The sequence below is a fragment of the Antennarius striatus genome, chromosome 23, assembly GCF_040054535.1.
Source record: "Antennarius striatus isolate MH-2024 chromosome 23, ASM4005453v1, whole genome shotgun sequence".
In the NCBI taxonomy this organism is placed as follows: Eukaryota; Metazoa; Chordata; class Actinopteri; order Lophiiformes; family Antennariidae; genus Antennarius; species Antennarius striatus.
The window spans coordinates 5774592-5795786 of NC_090798.1; the positions used below are offsets into that span (position 1 = coordinate 5774592).

At 40.0% G+C, this 21195-nt stretch overlaps 1 protein-coding gene across 4 annotated transcripts in view; it reads left to right on the forward strand.

Annotated features, from left to right (window-relative positions):
- nrxn2b (neurexin 2b) overlaps window positions 1-21195 on the forward strand; it is a 581101-nt gene that overhangs the window by 259976 nt on the left and 299930 nt on the right. For 3 of the 4 annotated variants that reach the window (XM_068307857.1, XM_068307860.1, XM_068307858.1), the window contains 5 exons: window positions 5199-5360; window positions 13411-13849; window positions 14879-15262; window positions 16872-17075; window positions 20307-20333. In XM_068307857.1, the coding sequence (XP_068163958.1) occupies window positions 5199-5360; window positions 13411-13849; window positions 14879-15262; window positions 16872-17075; window positions 20307-20333 (1216 nt within the window). The remainder of the gene's footprint in view (window positions 1-5198; window positions 5361-13410; window positions 13850-14878; window positions 15263-16871; window positions 17076-20306; window positions 20334-21195) is intronic. The other variant, XM_068307859.1, reaches the window with a different exon arrangement.

The window sequence follows — 21195 nt, forward strand, 5'->3', positions numbered from 1 at the left end:
CAGAGGTGTAATTCAAAGATTCGTGGTTTAGCTTATCAAACTGTAAATTCCATTTAGCGTCACATCTTCCTCCTACGCCTTGCTAATGAGCATTGACAAGCTGCCAGACATCTATCAAAGTCCACCACTGGGCTACAACCGCTTCTTTCTCATTCACTTTTAAATATCCTTCCTTCCTGCGGGCCTTGCTTTCACACGAGGAGATGAGGAGGCAGCGTGTGATGCTTATTGTGTTATATTCTATATTCTTACTGTATGTGAGTCTCCGACTGTTTAATGTAATATATTAACCCAAATGTAATTGTTTCTCCCTGCAAAGAATTTCTGACTAATCAGATTTAGTGACATCAAGGGTAAGTGATACGTTTTCACGATAAACGTGTTGTAGACAAGGCGACGGGCTGACAGACCTTGCATGGATTGTGACGTTAAACGTGCAAGGCTGATAGAAATCAATGCTCTAACTGAATCAGAAGTTGCTGCCAAAGGAACTACAGACTGTCAGTGAAAGTAGAGATGTGACTGCCTTCAGGAGTTTTCTGTAAAATCAGGTATGTGGCTTACATAGACTTCAGGCTCTTCAGTACCACCTTGGTATTAATCTGATTAACTGCAGTTCATTTCATCAGTACCAGACACATGGTAATCAAAAATCTAATAAATAGCTGTGATCATCTATCATCTAAGGAGAGTGTTTGTTTGTTTTTAGAGCACATTAGATGACACTTAATGCTCAATAAAACATGACTGCAGTATGTACAGTATCCGTGTTGTAATACAAGCAAATGGGTAAAGACTTTGTGCTTCATAACTGTGGTCAGTGTAGCACCAACAGCACAGTTTTTACTTGCTGAGAGGCAGATCTACAGTACTTCACAGAGCACCCAGTTGTGATCAGCCTGCAGGGGTGTAGACTGATGGGGTCAATGAGCCATTGGTAGACTCAGCTGAGCTCACAACAGGACTCAGTAAGCAAAAATTACCTGTTTAATACAATAGGAGTTCAGAGCAGGAAAGAAGTGATGTAACAATGGTGGTAATTAAGTCCCGTTCCTTGTATTTGAAAGGTGTTTCTGGCATCAAATTCAATCAAATTCAATATACAGATAGAATTTCAAAAACACTATTCAGGTCTTGTTTCAACCATCATTAAATGTGGTTTTTGGAGTATTTGAAATTACACAACGAGTTTCGGTGATTATCTTTTACGCACTGTTCAAACTTTTTTGTTTTATACCTTGATCATCAAATAACTGGACTATTTCAATAGAGGAACATATGACACCATTACAAAGAACTATGGGCCATATCACCAACAGTCGTGTCTGGATTGTAAGCATGGCATGAATATGTTAATGACAGAACAAGAGCAGGAATACATACACTAACCCTGGTTGCTCCGTACTACTTCTCTCATTACTGTTTTGGCTCAGTCCATTCAAATGCAGTGAATACAATAACAAAAAGGAGGCTCATCACAGGTGGTGCATCACTAAATGACCCAATATCTAAAATTTTATAGCCAATGAATTTAACCTGTGAGGTATTTTGACGCATAAATGTAAACTGATGCAAATGAAGCTGCAGCCTCATCTTTGTAGGCATTACCATACCATATCAAAGTCTAGTATTGCTTAAAAATGTATTTTAAAAATAAATAAAGAATAATCTGTGTAGGTTGCAGATATAATGCATCAGAGTTTGTCCACTATCAGCCTGTGATATCAGGACCTTTTCAACACCCTGTCCAGAGATTAATATGTTTGTATTAAATCACAGTCTGGTATAAACAAAGGGCCGTTAGCCTGTGAACAATTCAAGTTGCCTCAGAGGAAACATTTGGGTATTTTGTTCTTTTTTTTTCATGGACCACTTAATGTCTGTGTCAAATGCCAAAATTTGATCACACAATAAATGTATGAATAAAATAAAATATAAAAATACATATCAAAATTTGAAAAATTAATGCTATGCACGTAAAAAAGCTTTGAACCAAGTAAATGGTGGGATTTACATCATGGAGGGGCCAAGAGGAATGACAGACAGAACAAACATACTAGCTGTGAACTAAATAAATGTCTGGCAGCTTGTCAATGGTCAACTTCTGGAGTATGTCGTAGCATAAATTTGACCGTCAACAGCGATCTATTAAATTTAGTAACAATTACAATCCGTAGCCTGGCTTTCCCTCAGTAAGTATTCTTATTTCAGAAACATCAGTCGCTCTTTTTTTTGTTTGTTTTTAGACGAGGTCACACCATCGATAAATGTCTTTGGGATTTGTAGGGAATTTTTAAGTAGCTTGGGTGAGATATCTTTACCCATTGCTTCTCCTCCTCGACAACTTTTAAGTTCTCTGTCGCCACTGTTGGGTGTATGGAGTTACCCTGTCGACAGCCCCTTCATTACCCGTGCCCTGTCACCCACAAAGACTCTTAATGGCGGACACCTCAGACCAATATGATTGATCGTTCCCACTATGTACCAACAGCAGACATAAAAATGAGTTGCCCTGTTCAGAAGGGAAGTACGGCTAACAAAAAAACCAAATGTCCTGGAAAGAGAAAATGTACCTTCAGCTGGGGCAAAAGATCTCTTGAGTGCAGTTGCTAAGACTTTTCAGATTTTGTTGTGACAGTAATCCTGGTCATAGTACTGAATTGAAGGTTTCTGATCAGTTGCTTTTTATTCTACAGGATGAAATCTTTCAAAATACAAAACAGGTTTTACACAAGCATGTTCTGTTTTCTGTATTCATAAAGATGAGGATTGTTTTACCTTTAAACCACAAAGTGTTCGAAAGTAGATTTACAGAGTAGCAGGAAGCACTGCCAGATACAAAACTTTATTGTGTATGTTCACAATGTGAAGTTGGTCTGTATAAAAATGGAGGGGTTTTTTTCCCATGATTTTTGAATGTGCACATGGATGAAAAGCAGATGGTGACATACATGTCTCCCTGCAGTTCAGTGTTTAGGCTAAGTACACCGATAGCAGATGCGGAATCAGACACGATTGCTTCACTTTTGCCAGGGCCAGCTCTATTAGGACACTAATACAATAAATTAGTCACTTACGCTAAATCCTCTCCCAAATCAAACTGCGTTATTGGCAAAAAGTGTGTGTAGTAATGTTAGTGTGGCACACATCACAAACAAGCATGATTTGATTAGCGAAATGATGCTTGTTAAAGCATTTTCAACAATGGCTGCAATTTGCTGCATTGTAATGAGTTTAATTGTAAATTACAATATATATATATATATATATGTTGTTATTTTTTTTCACACAATGGCTTCTAGATAAGCTTCCAGAGTAAAATGCTTGTTGTCATTTCAAAAGCAGTCTGATATCACTTCAGGTTTTCTTAGTCTAAACCTATTCTCCGTATACATTTAAAGACACTCAATTTGGACAGGTTCCAGGTCCTCTGACCTGATATTACATCAAAATATGAATTAATGGAGAAGAAAATGATAGCTTCATTCAATCTAGCCTGGATGAGCTGAAAATCTGCATGAAGCAATTGCATATATTTATAGCTACTTTAATTCCTTGTGCTGAATGACTGGGTTTTTTGCATTTATTTTGTTTACACTGTATGTCTTTAAGTGTCCATAAAATCAGTGTAGGATACAGTTAAACCCATTGGTGGGTGGTCAGGGCCAGCAAGGCCTTCTCTGCTGGTCTAACATAACCAGAAATCATGACAACATTTATGATAAAAGTTAATTATATTTTAATGCATTTTCCTTAAAAAATATATTCAGATATATTTATGAATATTTAATTATGCATTTGGATATAATATGACATAGGCCAACACAGGATAAGTGTTCTATTTTTAGGTTTGTGAGGTTTTATCCAATCAGAATTCAGCTAGCTTGTGTTGCCAGGTTGAATGAAATCTGCCCAGGACTTTCAGAATCTAAAATGCAGGTCTCCCTGCACTGTGAGTAAAAGGGAACATGTAGTTAATAGACAGATGTGATAGCCAATCAGATCACGAGTTGGTGACGCTAAGGCCTTCTAGCTGGCCTCATGTTTACCTGACATGTACTGTCCTGTGATTGGATACTCACTCTGAGAAGGTGGCACTATGCAGACGCATATTTGAAGAGAAGCTCTAGTGAGACCAGGGTGCGATCCCTGAAGGAGCTAACTTGTTTTTGCTAACCTGTTCTATCTAACCTGAGCTAGCTAACCTGTTCTAACTAACAGTATTCTTGAGGAATGCAACAGAATGGATTTTGTGTTTAAATAAGCCGTTTGAACAGCTGTTTCGGTGAGTACAAACATTTCTTTTATCCAAGTTTTCCTATTTAATGTTCTTGTAATTTTATTTCATTTATATTAAATGAATTATAAGGAAACAAAATGACAAATGTACTAAAAATGAAAAAAAAAAATCTTGCTCTTCTGCAATGTGTGCAAATAATGTGGCACACTTGTGCAGCTGTGTAATTATAGTGGACATACACAACTTGTGTGACTTGTGTACCTGCTGTAAAATACCCCGTTTTATACATGACAGAGGTGATGCAACATCTAGTAGTGTGTTACTGTATGTCTGTATTTAGTTTCTCTAGCTATAGTGTCATAAATGATGGTCAATTCAGTCGGTTTGTTGTGACGTAGTTGTGTGACGTCTATAAAAGGTGTGGCCGCGGGTTCTTCTGTGCCAGTGACAATTAAAGGAGTGGGGCTGATGCCGCTTTTTGTCCCATTTGAGAGAAATTATAAACACCTCAGTCCGGAACGCTACATTGGTGGCAGCGGTGGGAGCTGCTCACAGTATTATGGGATGTATCTATGCTAGTTTAACCAAGGATAACATCACTGAAGGCCTAGGTGTGAAATGCACGGCCCGACACTGGTTAAACCCGACCCTTGACCATCTGTAGGCTATACCAAGGTGTTTCCTCTGCTCGTGATGAGAAAGTGAACCTAGCACTGTCCCTGTAGTTTTCTCTTAGCAACTGCACTCAAGAGTAAAAGCCTCCAGTCTGACTGACACCTGAAGTAACCAACCAAGCGATACTGCGTAGGGTGTGGTCCAACTTGTGACTGGTGTTTAATTCAATTTCTTCCCTGTTTTTCCTCCTCATTCTTCTGATTTCTCTCCACTCTCATCATTTTCCATATCTCTCTATCCCTGTATCTCTTCATCTGTCTCTTTTGGGCCATGCCTGTGCCAGGTGACCATCTCAGTGGATGGCATATTGACCACCACTGGGTACACCCAAGAAGATTACACCATGCTGGGCTCCGATGACTTCTTCTACATCGGAGGAAGCCCAAACACTGCCGACCTGCCTGGATCCCCAGTCAGCAACAACTTTATGGGCTGCCTAAAAGATGTGAGTGTATCTGTCCCATCACACATAACCATTTACACAAACTAAAAAATATTAACCTTCCTCGTGGTGGTTAGGAGTAGTGTTCAAACTCACTCGTGCCATAGTGAGGCACGGCTGGCTGGTGCCTCACCTCAGGTCTCTTCTCAGTATTTCAGCGGTAAATATGAAAATGCAGCAATTTTGAGTAAAACTAATGTAAAATTGGTGATGTTAAATGGAAAATAATTATATAACACACACCACTGAATAAATAAATGCAAATAATAAATGCAAACAAAAAGGTTTTTTTTATTTCCATTTTTTTTCTTGGCAGGTGAGGCCATGTCTCACGTGCCTCCCCTGACCGACACTATCAATAGGACTCATTCATATATGAGGGATTAGATGATCGTATTTGTCTTGATTTTGGACCCTTATCCAAAGTATGGCTCAAAGTGGTTGCTGGAGGATATCCCAGCTGGCTATGGGCGAGAGGTAGGGTACACCCTGGATGACACGCCAGCTCATTGCAGGGCCACACTGAAGAGAGACAGCAGCACTACCCACTGCACCACCGCATTGCCCAATCAGTAGGATGTTATTCTTAACAAAATTTCAATGAAGACAAAATCACAGAGTTGCAGTTCGAAAACAGAAAATGTTTGGCACCCCTCGTGTTAACACAAGAGTATCATTGTCCCGTGTGGATGTAACTCCCATCGTCGAGAGTAGGAGGTGTTAGACATACAATCTCCTGAATCTGTTTCCAATGTGTATTTCCTCCGTTCTGCCTCGCTCTCTTCCGAACCACATGGCAGACCAAACAAACCCACACACAGTGGGATGCTGGAGAATTAGAAACACTCATTGACACAACCACACATCGGCATGGATGGATTTGTAGAGGACAGTCGCCTTATTCAAACTTTATTTGTTCTACTCTGAAGTCCCAAAAAATTATTTTTAGTTTAACCATAGCTTGAATCACATCTTAACAAGATGTCAAAGGGACCAATCACAGCTTAAAGCATTATGCTCTTGTAAATGTAATGACTTGTATAGAGGCGACACAACATGGTGCCATCACATTTCCTCATAAAACTGCACTGATTGAATAAGTAATTACTTTTGCCATCACTTTTAATGGATCTCACAGTAATCGCCCTATCTCTAACTTAATTATGCCTGCAGAATTACATTTTCATTATTTGGGTTGCTATCGAAAGGATCCCCAGTGGGTCTTAAACCTCCTAAGGCGTTTAACTATCTTCTCCCTCATCATGTCAAGTCTGAATTTACAGTCAACATACAGAAAGGAAGGGGAGGATGGGTGAATAGTGAAGAAAGAAACAGATACACAAAAGCAGGAGCTCATAACAACAAACAGCTGAAGGCAATGTGTGCAATGTGCTGGAAATGACATAAGACAGGATGGCTGGAGAGCAAATTATTCCTGTCTGTGGAATAGACCCAGGAGATGAGGAACCGAAAGAGCAGGAGGAGAAAATCCTGGCATTATTTTCCCAATGTACTTGATTATATTCTTCAAACAAACATGAAGAAAGTGAAACTAAAGGTAAAAATGTTGAGGTGGTGGATGAGAGCATATGGAAGAAACTTCAGGCACATCCAAGGGCAAGGCAGTGTCATAGCAAACATTCTGCCAATGGCTGCTTTTTTCATTTAGTTTGGGTTTGTGTCACCACAGCCATAATTCTTTACATGTAAGATAGACACAGAAGGGATCTAATTAGAAGAATAATCCATTATTTCTAGGTTTAAAGGAAGAAATTATAGATGCAATGAAGATGAGAGGTCTAAATATAGTTTGGTTCTAAGATTAGCACTGTTGCAAAAAATAATGCCCTGTTTGACTGTATTAGCTGAGCTCATCTGTAAAGGTAATCACAGAGAAAGGCAGGGAGAAAAGAGAAGATGAGAGGAACTGAAAGCACCAGGTAAAATAGGGTCTGAAAAATAGAAAATAAATGGTTGAGGGTAGACAGCGGTCTATTTCATCCTGTGCTAACTCAGCGGCACAGCTCGGATTATCAGTGGTGTTATGGTCTAGGGCAAGACTTTCATGCCACTACCGTGGTCAAATGCCTTTGATACGCTTGGCCAGTACCCTCCAGGAAGCAGAAATCCAAAGGAAGAGCACAGCAGAAGAGGAGTAAAAAGACACCAAAAGAGGCACTGAAGCTCTATAAAGTTATTTGTGGTGTGTACACTCGCATGCTTGTGTGTGTCTCTGTGTGTGTGTGTGTATTCAAGTTACCCGCATGCAATGATCATACACTGTGTGATGTATGTACATGTTCACTCGGCTTCCAGTCAGAGCGGCGAGGTGTGAAATGGGGTGTCTCTGCTCAGCCCCCCAGTCTTGTTTCCTCAGTTTCTTCCGTTCAGCACGTCACCATCTGTCTCTCCACCACGACTTCTGCATATCTGTCTATCTTCCAGAAAGTGACCTTGCTATCTTCCCATTTCACCCTTCTCCTTTCATGTCAGTCTTTCTTCCTTTCTTTACTTCTCATCTTCCTCACTTGCTCCACCTCTCTCATTGCTTCTCTTTCCCTCTGGTCTTCCCTTTCCCGGGGCAGTTTTGTATAATTAAGTCCACGGTTGGCACGCCAGCTTTGCCATCCTGACGGCCAAATTAAAAATTGATTTCTTCGACTGATTCCAACCGCTGGATGAATGCTCTCCCTTCACTCTCTCACTCTCTCACTTCCTGCCCTCCCTACTTCGAGCTGATGCTTTATCTATTTGTCTGCAGGCTTCTCTTACTCTCACCTTTGCTGAATGATAAAATCTTCAGGAGACGTACACCCCCCCTCCAAATCTCACACCCCACCTACCTCAAGTCAGCATCCATTGAGCAGATACAAAATATGCCCTTTCTCTTCCCAGCATGTTTCTTTAATCACCAAGGCAATAGCAATCAATATAAATTATAGTAGCCTAATACTGGAGGTACTTCACATGCTCAATGTCACCAAAGTTCATAAAAATCTAAAATATGTGCAAAATTACTTTATAACACATGGATGTCTGCATTTTCTCTGTGTTTATAGTGATACTTGTGCAAAAGAGGCCTTCTATGATGCACTAAATGGGCTCACTGAGCACTGAGTACCCCAAATACATCCAGAGAAAATATTACTTCTGCTCTGCTGACCTGCAGGGTTTTAGATTTGTTTCTCAATGGCAAAACAAATCAATAGAGTCACTCCGCAGGAAGTTTTGGCAGTGTGTAAGCCTCACTGCAAGACTGGCGAGAAATCCTTGGAGCATGCTGGGGTTCCTGACTTTGGAGAGATCACTGAAGTCAGTCCAACACAAAAACACATTGTGCCTCAGCCAAGTCAATGAGTTCAGAAATAATTATTCATTGGAAAGAGGCAAAAAGGAAAGGCATAAATTCATAAAGGTTTTTTTTTTTTTGGTACCTTTGTCTTGTCATTAGTGGACAAATCTGATAAGCTTGGAATCTACCCTCCCAGTAATGAAATGACGTAGAATAAATATCTACATAAATAAAGATGCTCTGAAGGGTTTGGGTATTGACATAAATGTGTTTGTTAATGATACAGAATCTACCTCAGGACATCTGGATCTTTGTCTGTTAAAAAGGCACCGATTATTAGATACTTGTTTCAGAATGGCCTCTGGATGCTTCCCATCCAGAGGCCATTCTGAGGCTCCCATACATAAATGCTCCACTGAGACCACTGCCTTCATCTTATTTGTCATTCACTGCTAGTTTCACCTGTCTTACATTTCATTTATTCCCCCAACTTCTGTTAGGTTTGCCTCATCTGTGCACTGGAAATAAACTGGAAGATGTGAAGTCAGACATTGAATGAGAGTAATTTCAGTTTCAAAATCAAACACAAAATTCATAAAGTTACTGGCAGTGTGAAAATATCCAAGGTTGATTATTTCTTTTAACTGTCTAAGTAATAACAAATATGTTAGGTGTTACTCAAATTCGTAGTATAGACTGTACTATCAACTGTTAACCGCACTCAACATTAGTAATACTTCTGGCCTTACTGTTAATTACGCAATAGAAGCTGTCCTTATAATCTGTCATTGTGCTTCTGAAACACATCTCTGCTCACTCAAGTAGTCTACAATTTATGGAAATGCTTCATATGCCACCAAATAGTATGTTCCAAAGTAATTTTGTGGTGTTGATTGGTGTTATTGCTGATCTACATGGAAAAATAGGAGTTGTGTACAACAGGCAGATGTCAAGAGTTGTCTTGGCCTCCAAGTCTAAATCCTTCCCAGCATCCTGTTGTGCCCAATTAGGCATGTTTTTTTTTTGTTTTTTTTTTATTTCCAGTCAACCTTCCAAGTTTCATCTTCAACACTGTTAGCATCAGAATTCATCATCAATGAAACGGGACTACCCCAGCTAATCTAATGGAAAACTGGCCACCATCAGTGTTTTATTGTGCAATTAATCTAGGGGAAGTTTCTGATATTCTCCCTGCTGGAATCACACACTAGTTTCCATTTTAATTCACCGATTGCTTCACAGAGTATTTGGGCAACCTAGCATATTTTATTTTACATTACTTTTTACCGTAGCAAGATAAAAAATAATCATGTTTGATGGAGCTGTGATGGTACTGCATGCGAAACCCTATTACCGAAAAGAAAGGTAGAAAATATTAACCTTAACTTGTGCTTTCAATCAACATAATTGATCACAGTATCACTACAGATACTAAGTGGTTTGAAAGAACTCTAATATAGCATGTTTCTTCTGTTCCCTGCATGTTTTATGTGTCTTTGTCGAATGCATAACTCCAGGCTGTTTTGGAAAGACAGAGCAGCATGGGTAAACAAAATTAATACCTGAAAAACAATAAAATCAACGTAAATGTTTTTCCTCCCCCATTGCCATTTTCCTCCCCTTCTCTTCCTAACACCTCAAGCCAAGTCAGCTCATGTCTTATTAGCTGCCAGTTTTAGCGTTATCATGGCTAATTACCACAACTAATCTCTCCTAATGATGTTATTATGAGGTGTACAGTGTACAAGGCAGTGTGGCAAATATAGGAGATAACCATAGGAAGCTTAAGTTCAATCACCAATCAATAATAACCCAGCATATCTTAGTTCTTATGATTATTTCTGTGTCAGTGTGTAGGCGTGGTGTTGACAGAATTGAGACGGAAAGATGGGGAGAGGGGGAGAGATTTTGCATACATGTACCGTCGAAAAAATAGCTAGATTGGAGAGTGTTTGAAAAATATTCTGTGAAGGACTCTGACAGCAGCTGTCTGGTGAAATAGATAGTCGAAAGCCAATCCAGTAAACACCGTTGCACAAGATGAGGATTTTAGTTCTGCAGACGTGAAAAACACCCAACGCAAACAAATGCAAATGAGGACTTAAGTGACGGCGACACTACTTTCAAAACATCCGTGCATATTAAGCATTTCCTCACACCTAAAGAAGTTCAACCCAGTTCAACTACAGTACAGAAGCAACCATTAAAGCAATAGATTATTTCACTCCTATCTCTTTATGTTCCAAAGACTTTATTTAGCTTTTTTACTCAACATGCAAACATGAATGTCTGTTTAGCTCAGAATAATGTACTGTAAAGAAATTATTCCTAAATACTTATTGCATGTACTTGCTGCTAAACAATTAATAATTAAATGAGAAATAATCAGGAATAAATTAACACATCTTTGTACCAGTTGAACTACATGTTGTTTAACACTAGAACCTATGGACCAATAGGACCCCGACTTTTTCTAAATGTGTGTATATTTTATTCTAACACGGTTTGATCATTAAAATTTAAAAACAGTATTACTACCTACTGTAGAGCTACTATATGCAGTCATTTTGACTGCTCGGACATATATAATTTGGTTTATCATTACAAATATTTAAGAGTAACTTGATGGAGTAGCATTATGAGGGTCCTCTGTGACATCATCTTATTGGTGCTTTTATTGAACAAGATCGAAGCATTTATGGCAGCCAGGTTAAGAATATTACGAAACAGTACCAGTATTATGACACCGTCAATATTATGAAACACCACCAATGGCCATCTTCGTGTAGCAGCTTTCACTGGGTATTTCCTCACCATTTGATCAAGTACATCTACTGCAACCTCGGTTGTGTTGTGGTACTGTACGGAACAGTGTCCAGTTTAGCCTCTTGGCCACTTTCGATGTTGACAGCTGTGTGGATTGTGATTCGAATGGAGACATTTTTCCTTGGTCAGCATTGATAGAGTGTTAGGGTTGTACTGACACATTTCAGCACCTCTTCAGTGTGCAGGGCCCTTTGCTCCTCTACAGATGGAGGGAGCTCTTGTCTACTTTTATTTACTGGACGATCCAGGCTGCTTTTCTGGGCCTTTAGTGCCTTGGAAAGTTCAAGAAAAGTAAAGAAGTTATCAGTGGATGACTGAGTATTTGTGAGCAATAAGCAAAAAAACTTGCCAATGCAACAGCAGTGTCTCCAGCTGGCTGGCAGCCGCCACAGCATTATTAAATGTTCATAATAGTTAATATATTTAATTTTAACGTCTAATGATGACACCAACTTATTTTGAGCCATGATACATTTGTTTTTGTTTTGTCTTCACAGAGATACATTTGTTTTAATTTTACAGTACAAATTTGGATGTGTAATTGCAGAGAAGTTTTGTTGTGTCAGTTAAATTAAAAAAAAAAAAAAATCAATCACCGTAATTTTCATTTAGTGTCATGTTGTGTTTTTACCTATTCCAGCAATTTATTCCTGGATATTTTAATGATAATCCAAATTATATACAAATAATGGTTCTAGTAGTCACAGAATCCTGGTACGTCGAGTGTTAAGCAGGATATTGAAATATTGGTTGATTCAGAGCAAAGTTGAAATTAATAGAAATTAATACAAATTTTAGTAAATAAAAATAGATGTAGGTGGCTGGAAGTAGTCCTCCAAAAGACCAAAAATATCCGTCAAATACGTAAATTAGGAAAAGCAATTAAAAATTTGAATCTGTATAGCACTGTACAATAAATTCAATAAACTCACAATTCAGCTGAGCACATCAGCTACAAAGGTCAGGTCTTTACATCAACAGCACAATCTTCCTAACCTGGGAGTCAAGACAGCAGCAGAGAACAAAGACAGGAATGTAAAAAAGATGAATTTGTTACCTTTCAGCAAGTGTGCATTGTTGTCTGAGAAAGCATGGTACATACTGCAATCAAGAGAGAAAATGCACAAATGCAGAGACCTCAGCTGCTTCAAATTACTACCTTGAGGATGGCCTCTCAGAAAGCTGTCAACATTGTGTTCAACAAATACTATGAAATACAAGGATAATTTACTCTGCCTTTAGCACTTAATCCATTATCAATGCACACAGTGAGGCCTAGACACACACTTTGAGCTGAGACAATAGAGCTGTATTCCATCAAAGGCTGCCAGAGACATTTGCATTAAGACTGTGGGCAACGTTCACTTCTGACTGCCTCGGAAAACCCCCTGCAGCCTTTTTTTTGGTCTGCATTTAAACTGACATTTCTGAACCACAATTTGTATGTTTAATGGATTTGACCAACAGCATGGAGTTTGCACAGTGTTGACCAGAGCTATGTGCGCTGACCGTGTTGTGTAGCCACTCAGAGGGATCAGCAATGTCAATATAAGCAGTGAAATAATAATGAACATTCCCTGTAAGGGAACCATGTGCTTCAAGTTCACATGCAAAAGAATGTTGCGTGAATGTCGCTGTCAACCTGCGGCTCCAGAGAGAGTCATGCATTTTATTCATGTTTTGATTCATCATTTCCCTGTGCTGACAAGATTTCCCAGCAGCCACTATAACTGACACTCTAAATTAATTTGGGCAATTAAGATGCATCTGCAGGCTCTTAAAATAATGGACGTAATGTTCTCCTCTGCACCAGCTGTGCTTGGTTTTTTGGCCACCAAAATAATAATCCAATTCTCGATGTCACTTCTGAATCTGCCGCTAATGCTCTACTCAGAACTGTACATTTGTAACTACATTCTTCTCCATGCATTCCAGGTGGTCTACAAGAATAATGACTTTAAACTGGAGCTCTCTCGGCTAGCCATCGAGCGTGACCCTAAAATAACCCTAAATGGAGACCTGGTGTTCCGCTGCGAGGATGTGGCGGCCTTGGACCCGGTCACCTTTGAGATTCCTGAGTCCTACATCTCTTTGCCCAAGTGGAACACCAAGAAGACAGGGTCCATCTCCTTCGACTTCCGCACTACAGAGCCCAGTGGACTCCTGCTGTTCAGCCATGGCCGCCCACAGGGCCCCAAAGAGCAAAAGCCTGGCAGGGAACTGAAGACTGATTACTTTGCCATGGAGCTGCTGGATGGGTATTTATACCTGTTGATTGATATGGGCTCGGGAAAAACGAAGCTGAAGGCAAGCAATAAGAAGGTCAATGATGGGGATTGGTGCCACGTTGATTTTCAGAGGGAAGGGAGGAAAGGTGAGGAACTGTTAAAGCTGTTGCATAACACAACTCAAATACTAGATGTTTGATGTAAGTATAATATTTAGAAAACAAAATTTCTGTCTTTCCTTTCATAATGTCTCAAAAACAAGTATCTGTCTTGTATACAAGCCACTAAAGAAAGCAAAAATGACATCTAAAGGACTCACAGCTCTGACTACCACGTATTGATTGTTAGTCTTTTTTTCTTTTCTGTTGATATTTCCAGCGTATTGTGGTTTCTAAAGGCAGCTGATTGAGTCTGTAGCATCAGGGTCAAATTTGTATTTCACGGGAAAGGAAGACCCGATTGATGTTGACTAGTGAACCTCTGTCCTAGCATGTCAAAACAAAAGAAAAATAATGGTCACTATTAGTACTAACCATTCATCTGGTGGTATTTTTTAGCAAACATTTATTCTCTATACCTGTTCTTTCTTCCTGTGGCAGCAGGCATCTGCATTGCTCGAGTGTGGGATCTGATGAATGGACTGTAGGTGGCCAAGCACCTTAGACATTATATATCCCCTTAATGGCATCTTGTAATGAGGAGAAGTGTGAATGAGTGTGTGTCTGGATGTGTATGTGAGCGCCAGCATGTGATCTCACTGCTGCTTCTGCTGTAATTGGCTTTTAATAGAAAATTAAGACAGAGTCGTTAATCACAGAAGGAGAGAGGGCCCTTTGTTTCACCCGCTCCCTCCTGTATTCTGCTTCCCTTCTCCTCTATTTAGCCTATTACAGACACATTAGACGCACTCTCTCTTACACACAAACACACAGACGCACGCACGCACACACACACACACACACACACATACACACGCGCACGCACGTGTGCTACTTAAACTCCCACCAACTTTATCACTTCATCAGAAAACGTGCTTTTGGTCATGCTTAAAATACAAGCTGCCTCAGACACACACACATTGTGTGCACCATTTGCCAATGTCCAAAAAAAAAAAAAATCAACCCAAAACTAAATTATTGATGAGATTTTGTTCTTTTTGTGTTTCTGTTTACAAGGATCCATCTCGGTCAACAGCCGCAGTATGCCCTTCAGCTCCCCTGAGGGCAGTGAAATCCTGGACCTGGACAGCGATATGTACCTGGGTGGGCTGCCTGAGTCCAAGTCAGACCTCATCCTACCGCCTGAGGTTTGGACAGCGCTGTTGAACTATGGCTACGTGGGCTGTGTTCGCGATCTCTTCATCGACGGAAAGAGCCGGGATGTTCGCCGTCTGTCTGAGATCCAAAGCGCCATGGGCGTTAGCAGTTTCTGCACCCGTGAACTCCAGAAACGGTGCAGTAGCACGCCCTGTGGCAATGGAGGTCTTTGCAAAGAAGGCTGGAACCGCTACATATGTGATTGCACTGGCACTGGATACCTGGGGACCAACTGCGAGATAGGTAAGGAGGGTAATGTTAAAGGAATACATTTCTGATTGGATGAAGGATAAAGGATAAAGATTCCATCTTATTCACAAACAAGATAAAGTTGATCTCTTAACCTTCATCCCAACTCAACTAATGAATAAACAATCTAAAATTCAAGAACAGGGTAAACATTTGACAATATGCTGCCATGTATTTGGCACTTCCAAGGAGGACTAAGAGCTCATCAGGGACTTGTTAGCATCAGGAGCTGACTGACTGGGGGGTGAGGGCTATGGGGGGATTGTAACTCTGAGAGGCTGGCAATGGTAATCAGGCCTTCTGCCATCTGTGCCAGTCCCGCTAACCCAGGTGTTGCATTTGATAAAGCGACAGAATGTGCCAGACAATAGTGGCACACGCGTCTGATTGATACCAATTAGCCACAGGCGCCACGCTTCAAATTTGATGTTGCACATCTGTGGACCTCAATGAGTCATCACATTAGTTTGATGTGGACAGGAATGTGGATCAGAGAGATTTGAATCAAATTAGGACAGTGGGGATAGAGGATAAGATTATTTGACTTTACCTTAACCCTTAATTTTCAAGGGTGAAATGACTTTTTTTTTTTGGGAAGTTCAGAAATCAGGTGTTGTTTTGCTGATACTCTTCTGCCACCTAGTGGAGTTTTCTGTCACTGCAGATATATAGTAAAGAACATCCAATATTAACCTGCAACATATGTCAAATAAATAGCTGTTTGTTGGAAGTGTAATGCTTTGACTATAATAATAATTTATGAAGATTGTTTTGGATCACAGAAGTCTCAGTCAAACAAAATGCTAATCAATGTCATACTTTCACCTGATTGGCTTCCATAGCAGAGATATTTCTGCATTTTTTTTCTGCACGAAAGATTCTGTAGAGTGTGTCCATGGTTTTGAACAGCATATATAAGAAGATCACAGAAACCACACAACATTTTTCCATGCTGGAGGAAAGTCTGATATTGGAGTCATCATTACTTCTATTTTTTTGTGGTTTCCAATCTGTATAATAAATGTCTTGTTTTGATGCTTCTGGGTGATGTCATCTGAAGACAAAATGATTGGGCTGTAATAAGTTCTGGAAACATCCTGCAAGCTGTTCCCATCATTAGACTTATTTATGAAGAAAATTGCACACAGCGTAATGCAGCAGTAAGGAAAACACCAACAGACAAAGGGCCACACGCTCATAGCAAACTTTGATGTACGACAAGGACGGCGATGATTGAGCTTATTTTTTCCCTGCCGTGGAATTGTTTGGCTTCCAGGCTCCTATGTACACCTATTTTGACAAATTTGTCATTAATTCTGTTATTTGAGCTTAAAAGGCATAATGCTCAGCAAAACATTAGTTATTTCATATAGTGAGGCAAAACTGAATGTCACAGAATCAACTGGAAAGCTGATACAACTGATTTTGTGCTTGATAGATGCTTATTATTGTTAAGATTGTGCTTATATCTTACATCTTATGTCTTATATCGTGTATCCAGATGTCCTCATGATTATTTTCCAAGTTATTCTGAGTCTCCTGTGTCACCAACCCCCCACTATCCCCCACCCTCACTCCTTTCCTCTACCTCTCCCCACTCCAGAGGCGACAGTGCTTAGCTATGACGGCAGCATGTACCTGAAGATCATCATGCCGTTCACCATGCACACAGAAGCTGAGGATGTGTCGCTCCGTTTCATGTCTCAGCGGGCGTATGGCCTGCTCATGGCCACCACATCTAAGGAGTCCGCGGACACCCTGCGACTGGAGCTGGACGGAGGCCGCATAAAGCTGACCGTAAACCTGGGTAAGCCACTCCGGTTTGTAGTGGACGTCCCTAACAACCTCTCTGTTACCCTCCCTCCGTCTCCATGTCTTCCTTTTGTTCTTTAGTGTTGTGCACTGCTGAACGCATAAGGACAGTCTGACATTTTGGGAAAAGCTTCTAGATTTGTCCTTAAGATAATTTTATACAGCATATATATGATGGGTTTACACTTCTAAATGTATCAAGTTGGGATGTGATTGCTGACATGCTAGCTGTCACCATGAATGAGCTTCTTGTAGGACTCAAAAGCTTCTAGTATGACAAAAGTGAGGTGCAAATCCAGAAGCTTCTCCTTCACAAAGGGCTTAAATATCTGCTGTAGAAACAAAAGGCTAAATTAATATGTATCCCCTTCATGCAGTCAACTCTGATCTTATTCTTTGGCTCTATCACTGTCGCTCTCATACCCCTTGTTCCATGAGAATCCTCATAGTGCACCCTCTGATTTAAAAGCTCCATCTCTAACAGTTCCATGGGCTTTAACACAATCCTACAATGTCGAGGTGGCCCCCTCCTCTGTCACTCTTCCTCAAGGCTTTGCGTTACTTTCTCTACATTAATGAAGAAAGCTCTGCGATGTGCTGCCAATATATCCAGAGAGTCTTCCTGCCAACTGCCGTTTAAGTTCGGTGGGGTAGGCTCCAGCAACCCCCGTGACCCGTGAAAGTAGAGGTAGCAATACAGAAAATGAATGAATGAAGAAAGCTGAGCTGCTGGATAAGCCTCCAGCGCTACTGAATGACATAATAATCTTCATCACAAGCAAGTATGGATGAGTTAAAAGGTGAAGAGGGGTTTATAAGATGGGTAAATTCATAGACGGGAAGCAAAAATTCCCCAACTGGATGCAGACTCTGCTATGGTGAAGATAAAAATACCCTCTTGACATTTTAATCATGTTCTGATTCTTTAGAGGAGCAAACTCACCGGTGAACCACAAGGAGCATGACAGAGGTTCACACTGGGCAAAATTCAAGCCACCTATAGACAGACAGGGTAATGATGGGACAAACATAGGTGGCCCCTTCACACTCTTTTCCTTTTTCTACTCTTCTCTCATTCTCCTCTCATTTTCTGTCATTCATAAGCACCCACCTGGCCATAACTCAGCAGATGGAACTTTTCATCCCTTCAATAGTCTATATGTCTGCGGCCCTCGGATCAAACAGTCAGAGTGACCAGTTCACAACTGCAGCGGTGCTGACATGTACCAGGACTCTCCTAAACACCTAAACACACACTGCATACCCTATTAACTACAATGGTATAGTCTACAAAGAAATCATATACTAGCATCTTTTTTTCTTTTAGAGCAATATCCTTAAAAGTCATCTCAGAAAAGCCACTCAGTGGATATATATATATATATATATATATATATATATATATATATATAGAGAGAGAGAGAGAGAGAGAGAGAGAGAGAGAGAGAGAGAGAGAGAGAGAGAGAGAGAGAGAGAGAGAGAGAGAGAGAGAGAGAGTCTGTACTGGAAGCGTGTACTGGCAGGATGAAACAGGTGGATAAAAGTGTCAGGTGGGATGTGTGATAGAAGAGTTTCAGCTAAAATGAAAGGAAAGGTGTACAAAACTGTGGTGAGACCAGCGATGTTGTTTGGTCTAAAGACAGTGTTCTCTTTGGGAGTGACCAGAATTGATAGGATCAGTAATGAGTACATCAGAGGGACAGCACATGTTGGGGTTTTGGAGATAAAGTCAGAGAGGCCAGACTGAGATGGTTTGGACATGTCCAGAGGAGAGATAGTGAAAATATTGGTAGAAGGATGCTGAGTTTTGAACTGCCAGGCAGGAGGCCTAGAGGAGACCAAAGAGGGGTTTATGGATGTAGTGAAAGAGGACATGAAGGTAGTTGGTGTGAGAGAAGAGGATGCAGAAGACAGGGTTAGATGGAGGCAACTGGTTTGCTGTGGTGACCCCTGAAGGGAAAGCCGAAAAGGAGAAGATTGTCCATTTTAGAGAACATTGCTGTTTACCAACACATTTTGCTTGTAAACACATTCATTTGAACCATATCTGCCTGACATACTCACATCTCTGCAGAGTGATGCCTGTCCCTGACTGTTTGTGTCCACTATTCTGTAGCGGTTGACAGCTCGAGACCACAACCCAACCACTCTGCCACATGCACATGCACTGTCTAACCACTAGATAGGGTAGAATTAAAAAAATATTTTAATATATAAAATTTGGTAATTATTTCATGTCATGTAAATTATGTGTTGTTCAAATAGCAGAGTTCAGGATCAGCTACAAACCAAAATTCAGTTTTGGATTTGTGTTTAATTTTTGTTGTTCTATTTGTAGCAGAGGGGTTTTGCATCACAGGGGTTGTGTGCACCAGGCATGAGGTGGCTGGGATGTGCAGATCACCCTTTCTTGTCATTTACACTGTTCGGTTTCTCATACCTAGAGTGCTGTAGAAGGCAAGTGCATCATGAATTATTAGTAAAAAGACAAAATAAATACTATAAAATATTACATCTACTCACGTGACTGCACAGTAGCTACACAAGACCAGATGCCTGGTTTAGAAAAATGGCTTCACTTTGTTTATTTTACTTATCCTAATCAACCATTGCAGTAATTTAAACCAGTGACATGTGCTTCAAGCTTTTTTTGCAGTTGAATCTATCAGGTTCTATCTGACTTGTTTTGTGAAGTTAATAATATGTTATTACATTTTCAAAGTGTCATTCACTTACATTCTATTATATAATTTTAATGAACAAAGATTTTAAAAAAAAGAGAGAAAAAAGCTGTCAGATGGTATGATCTTTAATCTGTTGCAGCTTCGTCTAACAGAGATAGAATCTCATAATTCCATATTTTTTTATGCTTTCCTTGTACTCTCACTCAAAGCATTTATCATGTCTACACACGTGGAGCATTTTAAATAGTATATTTTAAGATAGATATTTTGAATATAGAAACATAAGTTTCTCTTATGCCTTCTGCTGTGCTCGGAGGTTATCAAGTTGAAGAATGAATAGATGTAGGATTGACTTTGGAAAAGGGTGATCCTGACTCAGAGCCTGTCCCCGGATGGTGGCCTTAGAGCAATGCTTGGTTGTCTGCAGAATGTACTTTGAAGGATGTAAAATGTCGTTCTTTTTCTTTCTTTCTTTCTCTCCCTCTCTCCCTCTCTTTATTCTTTTTTTATTTGATCTCACATTTCGCTCTCTCTCCCACCAGATTGTATCAGGATAGACTGTAGCCTCAGTAAGTGGTCCTATCCATTTTTTCTGACTAAAATGTGTGTTTTTTCCATCCTGATTCTGTGCTTTAGATTTGTTCTGCTGTCTCCTGACCTCATAAGTGACACCTTGTGAAATAGCCTCAGTTGAATTTCTTAATTTTTTTATATATATTTTTTTTTTCACTTCCATCTTTCATTCGTACATCTCTTACTAAATTTGTACATCTCTCTACAGCCATTTTCAAAGTCAGGTTTTGATATTCCAATGTCCAGTTCTATCATTTTAATTTCACTTTTCATTTGATTTTGACACTTTTGACATGATTTGATTCTCATTCAAAAATTTTATGTTCCACGTTTAAAAAATGTCATTGCTTCCTCCTCCTCCTCACCTGTAATCCATTCTGTTGATTTTCCTGTCAACCTTTTGCAAAAAAACATTCAGAAAACAGAAACTTGCCTCTCCCTGTTGGATGTTCCTGTTTCCTATTATGCTCCTTTGAGTCTAGGTTCCACCAGGCTGCACACACAGGTGCTATCCGTTTTCTCCATGGGAGAAACAGTAGTTTTTTGTCTCCATAAAGCTATTTGCTTGTCCACTCAGACACAGTACCACCCGGTGAATGTTTGTTCTCAGAGCTAGAAAATGTTTTTGTGCCCCATGCTGACAGAATGACAGCAAACTGTTATCTCTATCATGACAATTGAACAAATAGCCCACAGGTAAGTGTTGTCAGCTACAGTGACAAGTGGAGAAAACCTGATGTTTGTCACAAAGTTTGTTTCTTTTTCCTTTATTCGTATAATTGACTTGATAGGGTAAAGAGATGGTGCCTTAGGATTATCGTTACTTTCAATTCAAACTAAAATCGTAGTATTGGAAGG